Source organism: Bombus fervidus, chromosome 7 (assembly GCF_041682495.2).
Source record: "Bombus fervidus isolate BK054 chromosome 7, iyBomFerv1, whole genome shotgun sequence".
Taxonomy (NCBI): Eukaryota; Metazoa; Arthropoda; class Insecta; order Hymenoptera; family Apidae; genus Bombus; species Bombus fervidus.
This window is the reverse complement of record NC_091523.1, coordinates 14,482,241-14,493,743: the sequence shown is the minus strand read 5'-3', so window position 1 is coordinate 14,493,743 and position 11,503 is coordinate 14,482,241. Positions and strand designations below refer to the sequence as shown.

Sequence of the window (11,503 nt, the reverse complement as noted above, 5' to 3'; positions counted from 1 at the left end):
AATTATATATGCAAGGGACGCGAGCAGTCACGATGTGCACACGAAACTCATTCGACGGACGCGCATTGAAATTACCTAGCAACGTTTATCGTTACGGCGCCATTGTTTAATTATCTTGACAATATTCGTTATCGTAAATGATCATTGATTTACGCTATCGAATAGCCACGGGAGAGGATGGCTCCACGTCGCAAGCTCTTGAGCGTTACATAAAGCATTATTATCGTTCGTCCGGACAAATGATGTATCTATAAACGACGCTTTAATGCGACTACATTTGCGAAATGTGCACGGTGACCGTAAATCGCGTAATTTAATGCGTGTGTGTCGTCGACGTGCCACGAGCATGGAAATGTAATTTTATCCTGACCGCGTGCTACAGGTCTTGCTGAATTAAATTGCACTGCCTTCTACTACTTGTGCAAGATAAACGTTGTTACGGTTTTTATGATTTTTCTACGGTATTATTTAACGTTTGAATCACATGCATTTGAAACGAAGTTATAAACAACTGCAAAACGTAAGCAATGTTCCATTGAAGAGATGGTTCGCATACCAAGTATACTAATTATTTTGTATGCTGTTAGTATACGTAAGTGCTACAAATCTTAGTAGTCAGATAGTTCTGTAGGGTATTCTTGCCTAGGAGGAAGCTCCACCTCCAGAACCGACACCGGAACCTGCACCAACACCATCACCACAACCGGAGCCAACACCATCACCGACACCTGCACCTCCACCGCCAGAAGCAGCTCCAACGCCATCGCCAGAACCGCCAGCGCCATCACCAGCACCTCCTGCTGAGGGAGCTCCGCCAGCGGAAGGTGCTCCACCTGCGGAAGGAGCGCCAGCACCTCCAGCAGGTCAGTGAACTGCGTATCACGTAATCTACAGTAATTATTGTATCTAGCAGTATAACATATCAGTATAATAATTTTTGGACTAAATGGGAGAAGCATGGCAAATGCATTTTTTTTGATTCGCTGAGTTTGATGTTACTTTATAACTAAAAAGGACCATTTCAGCGGATGGAACATGATTAAAAAAGAAATAATTCTTTACATTGACAGGGTTCTTTAGATAGTAAAATTAAAGATACAAGCGATTTAGATACAACATGATAAATCTACGAAATTTTGTAAAAAAAAAAAAAAAAAACAATCGATTCGTGTTAAGAGAATCTATTTTTCATATTTTTCATTTGTACCATACCGCTTGAATTATTTTAATTCCATTTTTACTTTATTAAAGACAATTAGCGCTTAGTTTTGCTGTCAAAACGAGATCAATCGATAATATACTGACTTTTTCAATTGCTGTCCTGTAAAAACAAAAGAATGTGATTTATCAAACTTCTCCCTTGCGGTCTTCCGCAACATCTCTGAAGGATCTGAAAGTCCAAAAGTCTTTTATCAATATAATTTATTATCTTTTATAATCTCCATGTGTTTTCGTCTTTCATGATAACGATGCGAGCAAGGTGCTCCATCAACGACGAAAGAAATTCCAGAGGACAAGTCGCACTTTGTCACAGTCTGTCCATTCCGTCTTAGATTAGAGTAGTGTTAGTAACGCGAGGTGCATGTACTTGTTCAGAAGGTGCACCGGCGGCTGCACCTGCAGAAGGCGCGGCACCACCAGCGGAAGGTGAAGCACCACCAGCTGCTCCTGCGGATGGAACAGCGCCGCCACCAGCGGAAGGCGCGCCGGCAGCACCTCCTGCTGAAGGTGCACCTCCTGCCGAGGGTGCACCTCCTGCCGAGGGTGCACCTCCTGCTGAGGGTGCAGCTCCTGCACCACCAGCGGAAGGAGCACCACCAGCGGAAGGAGCACCGCCAGCGGAAGGTGCGCCACCAGCGGAAGGTGCGCCACCCGCGGAAGGCGCGCCTGCGGCACCACCGGCAGAAGGTGATCTTGTCATAGCATTTACGACGACTCATTTGCAAACGATCCTGTGACATTAGCTTTCTTTCAGTCTAACTCCTCGCTTGTCATTGCAAAGTCGTATTTTCAGTCGATACGATGGTGATTAACCGTTTAAACTAACTGCGAAGAGACTCGAGCTCTACAATCAGTACAGTAGGAGCTTGATAATTCGAGCTAATCATGTCACACGTTATATCGGTTTATTCTGATGATACAATCGAATAACTTTGTTTTCATATGAAAGCATATTATTTTGAACCATTTCATATATATACCACAACCAAGAATTGAACTTGGTTCACGAATACCTATACTTATAAATCTATTTGTCCATTGTCTCTCTTTCTCTCTCTTCTATTCACACTCCGACCTATTCTGACTAATAATTGTCCTACCGATTGCATCCTTTCCCACTTATTAAAACTCTTTCTGGTCTGCTTGTACCTTGTCTTCTTCTTTTCTTTTCTTTTGCAGCTTCTCGGAACGTTCCATAATCCTCCTATCTTGTCTTCCGCTCATTACGTCATCCAACCTGACATCTTTTTCAGTTTCCACTGCAGTTCATTGTTAAATATTCGTGGTTGAGGAATCTATTCCCGCATAGATCGCAACTTCTTCCTTTCTCCTCTTCCTACTATCTGCTGCAATTTTACAAATTTCCGCATCTCGCTCGTGCTATTAACTTTTGCCCTTTTTCTTCCTTCCTTAGATATTCTGACGGTTTTATTGTTAGAATGCGCTTGTATACCGATTGGTATAGTTTGATTGTCCTATTTTTGTATATGGTCTTTGTTTTCTGTATGTCTCCATCCCTACTCCTTATACTTTTTGTTGCTTGAATCATTTTATAAACGTTAATATTAAATAGAAATCTTTCAACATAGAGGTAACGATTGTTTTGAGTTTGTGTCCTTGTTTGCCAATTTTTCTTACAAAGAACCAAACCCAAATTGTTTTTGTTAATCGATGCTCATAATCGACCGTGTGATTAATCAGTTATCTGATAGTCGATGTTTTACTGTGCCATACGTTTCATATCTTAAAAGTTATCTTACATAACGCAATTATCGATATTCATTTCATAGAAAAAGTTGTAATTATATACTCTTTTCTATCCAATATCAGAAATCCAGGGAATCCTAAGGATACAAAGATATGTACTCTATTATTTTATAAATCTGGCAACCTGAGTTTCCTATCTTCTTGTTACATCTTGTCGAAGGGCTAATTTCATTAATCCTAAGTGTCTGTGACAAAACTTGGTAAGAAACTAACGTGAATTTTTGAAGGTGCACCTGTGCCAGCGGAAGGAACCCCAGCAGCACCAGCACCAGCAGCCCCACCAGCCGAAGGTGCTGCACCTGCGGAGGGAGCGCCAGCTCCAGCTGCACCCCCAGCAGAGGCTGCGCCGGCACCCGCGCCCGCTGAAGGTAATCTACTTCTTTTATTACTCTAGCCGATACGATTACGTATTGTTCATTGCAGGATTAATCATCTGTTCTCGCCATTTATCATAGAGAAACTGGGCTACTTCCGCTTTCCATTTTTTAATTAATCTTTGCTCTTTTCACTCACGAAACGTATTCCACGTCGTTCTCAAAAGAAATGGAAAGGCAACGTGCTCATTTCGACCGTTCATTATTCTTCTTCTTCTTTCTCTTTTTTTTTTCTCTTCTCCCGTTATCGTTAATTTTCTTAACGTTGTTTTCTTTTCAACTTAATTTTCTAGCTAAGGTAGTTTTACTTTTGAAAGTTACAATGAACGTCACTCCCAATCGCCCGATAACTGGTTCGAAGTTCATCACGTACGGTATGTTAAGCTGTAAAAATTTGTGGTTCTAGTAGAGGACTAAAAATCTAGTCATCAGTCACAAGTAACGTTTACAGAGATAGTCAACTAATAGTACCATCGATCGCGTACCAGGTGTACCACCGTTGCTCACGGTGACATTCATCGACGAGAACTAGAACCGACACTCGTTAACTTTCTAACGACCAAGCTTTCGCATCTTTACCGTACGTTTCACGACGACCGCACTTCGAGGAGAGCATTAACTTCTACCGTTTAATTATACTTCTGCTCTCGAAGTTTCTGTAACTTTTGTTCAATGGAAAGTGATAAAACAATAGTAACAGTAATCGGTTCATTAGCATCAGTAGATTATAATAAAATAATAATAACGAATAGAACTTTTGCTACGAATCGTCGAAACTTCGACGAAAATGAGAAGGGACGAGCAAGCTCCTCTTACAAAAAATAACGATTAGCTAAAAAGACTAAAAAAATAGATTAATATAAACTTTTTTTTAAACCAAACCCTCCCGAACTCGCGGGAGGAGCTAACGCAGGTGAATGTAATTTCCCTTTCCTACGAAAATAATCTTATTTTTATTTTATTTACAGCACCGGCATCGTAACTTTGTCGAAGTTGAAACGGACGAAGGGTCACCTCGCTGTATGATTTCCACTCGTCACATCGTCAGAATTTGCATAAAACGTACACGGATAAGCATAGAGTACGGATATACAGATACGTCGAGTCGTATCATACTCGTCGTTATGGTTCATGCGTTACTTGTCATCGTTGTCATCACCGTCATCGTCATCGTTATCGTAACCATTGTTTTCGTCCCGCACACGCGTCAGCTTCAACGTCATGGCATACGTTATTGCGTATCTCGAGAAATGCGAGCGAAACGAAGCGAAAGAAGATACATACATATAAATGGGGGGAGGGGGGAGATAGAAAAAGAAACGTTTGTCGTTGACGTGTTTTCCTTCGTTTCTTCGTGGATTTTGCGACACCTTGTTGTTCAAAGTAAATCGAGAATCATGACGGGGTGCCTGAGCAATTTTTCCGCTTGTTTTACCTAATCATAGGAGGAAATTATAAGCCGTGTTGTTGTTCTAAAGAAGGCTTTGTTGTATTCGTATGATCATAAGCGTTCGTCAGCCGTCATACGGATTTTTCTATCGACTGAAATCGAACGAGACATAACACGAAATAAACACGTAGTTATACGCTACCACAACAATTTTTATGTAAATAATTTACGACGCGTTCTATCGTATATGCAGACGTTATCAACGCTTCCTTGCACGAAATGATTGGATTTCGTAATAAAAAGCTTTTTTTTTTCTGCGACCAGCATCTGGAATCTTATCACTCTATAAATACCCTTCTCCGATTAATTTGAGTTTTCATTACTTCCAGTAATTTCATTAAGCCGTACGATTCCAGCCACGTCACCTTTAATTAATACTCAAAGACTGCAAGCTCTGATTTTCACGTTCGCGTACCTTATTTAGGAGTTAGTTTACTACCGCGCCACATGGTTGATAGGCATCATTTGTTTATGTTGCCTCGGTGTAATTCCATGTGTTCTGTTAATCCCTTTGTCGCTTTGTTTCTCTACGCGTGCGCAGTTAACATGGAAACAATAGACCTTTCTATGTAATGGAATTTACGTGGGTTAGTCTTACTTTGAACGGTTTTCACAGTCTCTGCCATCTCTATTGTCAGCGCAATCGTTCTTCGGGCTATCAACGTAAATTACTATCGCCAACCGTATCGCAATTTAATGGTAGCATAGCAACTGAAACGCTTAATATACTTGACAGGCAAATCATAATTATTTCCAGTTTATATTTGCAAACAACACGATTAATCATGGATAAAATCACGATAATTCTAAGCGTAACTAAGTAGACGGTCATTTTACTGTAAATATGCCTCTGGTCGCTTAACGGGAAAAATTTCATCTCGCTCGGGGGAAAGGAAAATAAAACTGGTAATTTTTCATTCGAAAAAAGTGTTTGAACATTTATCATAGAAAGCTTTCATGTATACACTGTATGTGTTATGTAAAATATTTCAAAATTTCATTAACCTTATAATGAAACACGACAACAATCGCGGTTAGATACGTTGATAAAATCCTTATAAGATATTACTTGTAAGATACTTATCGGAAGCATACATTTCGCAGAGGTCACTACAGTATTTCAACAGTCAATTATTTGTTATATTGACCACAATATTTAATAAGATTTTTATTATAAATTATACATGTATGTTGGAGATCGCTAAAAAGTTATCAAATATTTCTCGTTTGTTCATTGCGTTTGCCGATCGTTGCTTCAACCAACTTTTAAATTCAGATAAAAAATGAAACCTAGGTAGATAATTGTTTCGCTAAATAATACAATGAATACTAAATTCTGGATTTATTTGTATGTTTTTACATATCACATACATTTTGTGCGCTTTTTTGCGTCCTCAAGTTCATCACAAATGCGTAAAAACCCGCGGTCTATCGTATATTGTACAAAATCAGAATGCGTTTTAATACCTAGAAAGAGAGCTAGGACAAGATTATAACGTATATAAAAATTAAGTGTTTGAATACTTTTGTGAGCTACAGTATTTCATGCGTAAAACGTCAGCTCCAAAATGACCACGTAATAACCATGTATTCATCTCGGAGCGGTAAGACTGACAGATGCAGAATGTAGAGTCGTTAAGCCGCGCGTAATTCGAAACTCGAGGCCGTGTGCGTAGCGTAGCGGTAAGCTAGCCGGCACGGCCAGTCAGTCGCGCTCCAGCCGTCGTAGTGGAAGGTGATTGTTGCGCTTCTCTTTTCTAACCTTCGTGCGAGTTCATTTCGTTTCGCATCTTTTCATCAAAACAAACGGATTGTCTCTCCTCGTACTGCGCGACATTTTGTGTCAACGTATCAGTGTTACCTGGCGTGTCCACGCGATAAATCAAGTGTTCTTTCGTATTTCAACGCATTGTGCGAACAAGTTGTCGCGTTACGCAACTTCGTTTGATCATAGCACGCGGGAAGCTGTACAAACTTGCAGTGCATATCTTTGCTTCGTGTTTATTTTTTGCTGGCACGCGGTCGTCTCGAGGACGCACTCGGTAAGTCCACGTTTATTATTCTATACGAAACAGATTGTTTATACGTAACGCTGTTTCGTATTGCTGGCGAAGGACGCGGGATTTGCTACGCAAAAAGTGAAAAAAATGGCGACATGTTTTGACACGTGTTTATATCTGAATGGCGCGTTTATTCGATTCTTTGTAACATCGCTTCTACATTATGGAAAATATTAATTCGATGTAACTGTCTTTGGTTATGTCTGTGGGGTGTAATAAGCTCGCGTAATTGCGAATATTGTTTGGATTCGCGCGTAGTGTTCCACGAACTTCTGGTATTTTTGGTGCTTTATGAGAGTGATCGCGGTCGCGGTCGCGGTCGTGGTCGCGTATACATGTCAAACGTGGAAACTTTCCTCCGATTAGGTTATGGAGAAACAGTTACAACTATTCTTACTAAAATTACTAGATATTTATGCAAATTCGTATTTTTATATAATTCGAGAAATGAAACTTCAGCAGAGATTTGCTTTAGTTACTAAATATTATGACAATTACTCTATCTTAAATACAAGTCTATATTTTAAATATAACTTTACATTACGTTAGACACGTTCTCTGCACTCTTGCGTGTTTAAATTTTCTATAAATACGTAAACATCTGCAGTCCAAAAATTACAAACCATTTCAGAAAAACGTGACCGTGTCACGAAATATCCTAGATTATATCTAGAATACGAATAGGAATATGAATGTCTAGTAATTTCTCGTATAGTTGATTCGTAGATGTTCGTGAATTTTCGGTAGATCTTCGGTCGAAACTGACACAGCATTCGAACGTTCGACGAAATGCAGGTACGGTAAAGGCCGCGTATGATCGATTAGAGCGGATGATGCGAGTTCGTTAAATCAGCGGACAGACTTGTTTTGACAGTCATAGAAAGAATTCTGCCTGTTCGTTCCGGTCATACCGGTTCCCATCGTGTAAAGCCTATGAAGGAGGCGTAGGATAGGACAACGGGAGAGAGAAGGATGGTCGGTTCGCTGAAAAAGAGAGCGATACAGGATCCGAGAGAACGGTCAGCCGACGACAAGAAATCCGTCGTGCGACACCATAGGCTTTTCTCGTCGCGTCCCCCGAGATGATCGTGTTATATTGGCCACCGTGCCGGTTCATTTTGAGGTTAATACGTATCAGGTTTTTTTATTGACCGAGTGGAGGCGTTCGAACGTGTCTCGTAGTTTGTCTAATTACGCTATATGACATAGTCACGAACTGTTCTGAAACGTAATATATACTTGCACGCGACATTCTCGTTAAAATGAAAAATAGGATAAAAAGAAAAAAAAAGATAGGCTATTCCAAACAATTAGAGGTTCGTTTTCTGTGTCACTTTGATTTTTATATTTATTCCGTGAGTTTCTGCATTTTATTTTTTGTTTTGTTTTAATAATTATTTCATGCTTTACTTTGTAATATTTGATGTTATATTTATTATACTTGACGGGGATTTCGTTAAAGGATTCGACTTTGATTCATTTATTAGCATTATTGATTTTTTCTATTGGTTTCCAGAGGTCGACAAAGAAATTTTTAATGCAAAATCGGAGCAGTTAAAAAATATTAAATATTAAAATATTAATATCTTCAAAAATTGGAAAAATTTATCACGCAGCGCATTCGTTATCACAGTGTTATGCGTATAAAGCTATCAAACTTATAGAATTGGTCCACTTTTGTTCGTTTGATCGCAACAGAATTATTTATATGTAGTAGGTAGCAATTCACTAACTGTTCGTAGCAATGTAGATAAACCGATGGAACTATAAATCTTATACGGTCAAAAGGTACGAAACCTGGCACGAAATCCGTCCAAAGTGCTGCGGTCCAAGGAAAAGAAACGCGCGACGTAAATTTCAAAAGCGCTCGAAAAATCGTGTTATTATGGCAAACCAGCTCGAAACGTGTTTTCCAGAAGTTCGTCCGTAATTCTCAACTGCTCCAACTTTCAAGTTAAAGTCGATAATTACCATAGTATTCTACGAATAACACGCGAACCTATAGAATTATAATGTAATCTGTAATATTACAAACTATTAATTAGAATCTGACTTCCTCGTTTATGCCCTTTTGGTCGCAAGATAATTATTCATACCAACTAATTGAAAAGGCAGCTACAATATTCGAATTATATTTATTGAAAGAGAAAAAAAAGTAAAAGTTCAAATAGACAGTAAGGTATTCAAACGTACAGAAGTTTATTACTACGAACATTAATTGGTCATGAATTCGTAGGACATTTCAAAAAATGATTCCTATTGCACCTTTGTACCGCGTTTGTCTCTCGATCGTTTTAGCCGACAGTACCATAAATCTCTCGGTCAAAAGCTGAAAAACCTGACAGGAACTGTACAAAGTTTCACGGTCCTGGTAAAACAACCGCACGACGTGAATTTCAAAAACACTCGAAAAGTCGTTTTGTTACGGTAAATTAACTTAAAAGGTACTTCCTTAAAGTTTCTTTCGGAGCGGCGCGGTGGTTCACAAGTGGCCTAACTTTCTCGCGTTCGTCAAATAAAAAAGCCCCTAGAACCGACTAAAAAAAAAAAAAAAAAAAAAACACAACTCGTTGTGGATTCTTAGGCAACTACAGTATCTATCCAGCGAAACGTCCAAGGTAGTTTGAATTCCACGCGGATAGTTGCGGTTTCCGCGACGCGTTCGCTAAGTGAATCGCGCGTGGAACGGTTTAGTCAAGGTTGAAGTAGTTTTCTCGTTACTGAAAGTACCAGCCGATGTCCGCCGTCGAGAGATTTAACGCCAGCCGCTCTTTTACCTTCTTTCGTATTCAAGTCGGCCAGGATTGGATAGAATCGACTGCATGAATATTTCCGCTTTGACTAGCGCCGCTGTGGTTCGTTGCCTCGCGATTTTCCTCCAGATTTTCATCGCGAACTCGACTGCAGACCAGTGCGCGATTTCTGGTTGTTTTAATGGACGTATAATAATAACGATAATGTATTTTATGTTTGACGTAATCCGGAGCAATTTTGCTATTTGAGAGCAACGTGGTTAATAAACCAGCTCGGGATCTTCGATAATAAGTCGACTACGGATGAGGAAACATCCTCTTGGCTTTCGAATATCTTTTATGAACGCAACGAAAGAAATAAAATCTAGAGATAAGTCTGTTTCTAGTTGTTTATCTATTTTCTTTGAATGTTTTACATATTTTTGAATATTATGTGCGTTCTGTCAATTTGTCCACCGTTTATTTCTTTTCTTTTTTTTTTTTTTTTTTTTTGCTCTGGAATACTATCGTGAGATATCGCGTTTTTAAGAAAAGCTACTTCTTTGTTATTTATTTATTGACGGTTATAATCATGGAATGGCAGTTGTAAGAAGCAAAAACGCAAAATAGATTTCGTTTAATGCGGACATAAGAGTAGATAATGTTGGCTGTTATTTAGGTTTCTGCATACTTTTCTCATAGGTATGAAATAGTCAAAACTATTTAAGAGGATACTCTGTCGTTTTTTGCTATTTTTGTACAAGGAAACTGTATAATTTTTTCATCGGTATTTTGCACATATATATATTATACAAGTATTATACAAGCATTTTAAAAAAAATATAATAAAAATTGACACGGATAATCTAAAGGCTTGGACATTCTCGCTGGAAAAAGGTGTCTTTTCATAGCGTCCGAGATTCCAACCATTCTGCTAGTTTGAAATAAGAAAACCAAAAAGATTCTTAATCAGGATAAGCTTGGCTATAGCGTGTAGTAGAATGAAGGAGAGAAGTCGATAATTAAAAAACGTACTTTGAAGTTAGACTATCGATTTTTCTAGGTTTCTCTCATCAATTTTCACGGAGTAGCTTAACAAAATTAAAAGTGATATTCGTTATAGCTTGATTTTGGTACGACTTGCAACTATCCAAAAAATTCTTATATATTATTCAAAATTTGGATCAAATTGGCGAAATAAATTCTAAAATATTATAGAAGTCCATAGAAATTACATGGAAAAAAAAAAGTAACTAATTTATTCGTCGCTCTACGATAGAACATCCCTTTAGACGCTGGTTTGACCTTATTCGGTTGCTACATAAACGAAATTATATTTTCCAATAATTTGAACTCCATTTTCGCTTATTTTTCATGGTTAGGTTGTACAGTTTTCCAGTTATAGCGTTAACGGGATCGCATATAGGCGCAATATCGCAAGCTTAAATTTAATACACGTATAAATAAGGGGAGTAATGCGAGTAATATTATTCGAAGAGGAAGCAGCAAAAATCTCTTCAGAAAACGAGCCGAAGCAACCGGTCCCCTTATCGCATTTTTACGTGCGTAACGTAAACGTACGTTATCGACCGTTTTGATTATACAAAACTATGTTAATATCTCGCCACATGCACGGACATTTAGAGCAAAGTAAACACGAGTTTATCTTCCCTCGCTGAAATATCGCTATTTTGCGCGTCCCATCTCATTCGTCGCTATATCGTAAATCTTATCACGGCGCTACCGCGAACTAAAACATCAGGTTTTTTCCTCAACTGGTACCGGAAGAAATTAGAAAGCCCTCCAAGTCACGTATTCATGCTACCAGTTTCAATTTGGGATTAAGAGCTCTCGTCGTTATTGGCGGCTTGGCATGAGACTGTCTCGCCGTTTTCAGGT

The 11,503-nt window shown here is 38.9% G+C and overlaps 2 protein-coding genes across 4 annotated transcripts in view; both read left to right on the top strand.

The window, feature by feature from the left end:
- The first annotated feature begins 484 nt into the window (after positions 1-484).
- LOC139988892 (uncharacterized) lies at positions 485-5,078 on the top strand. Its single transcript, XM_072006679.1, has 6 exons — positions 485-559; positions 647-863; positions 1,597-1,908; positions 3,216-3,356; positions 3,656-3,736; positions 4,331-5,078. Exons 1-6 carry the CDS (start codon positions 485-487, stop codon positions 4,342-4,344), a joined length of 840 nt encoding a protein of 279 aa, XP_071862780.1. The 3' UTR covers positions 4,345-5,078.
- A 1,277-nt stretch (positions 5,079-6,355) lies between these two features.
- LOC139989095 (CD151 antigen) overlaps positions 6,356-11,503 on the top strand; it is a 90,429-nt gene continuing 85,281 nt past the window's right edge. Inside the window, exon 1 of one of the 3 annotated variants that reach the window (XM_072007037.1) lies at positions 6,356-6,854. The gene's annotated coding sequence lies outside the window, so the exon portion shown is untranslated. The remainder of the gene's footprint in view (positions 6,855-11,503) is intronic. The other 2 variants (XM_072007041.1, XM_072007038.1) reach the window with 2 other exon arrangements.

What these genes read in the sequence shown, in the direction of transcription:
- LOC139988892 (XM_072006679.1), top strand. Translation starts at nt 485, where the DNA reads ATGCATTTGAAACGAAGTTATAAACAACTGCAAAACGTAAGCAATGTT. An exon ending in TGCGGCACCACCGGCAGAAG is followed by an intron (nt 1,909 to 3,215) that starts GTGATCTTGTCA and finishes GAATTTTTGAAG; the next exon opens with GTGCACCTGTGCCAGCGGAA. An exon ending in GGCACCCGCGCCCGCTGAAG is followed by an intron (nt 3,357 to 3,655) that starts GTAATCTACTTC and finishes TTAATTTTCTAG; the next exon opens with CTAAGGTAGTTTTACTTTTG.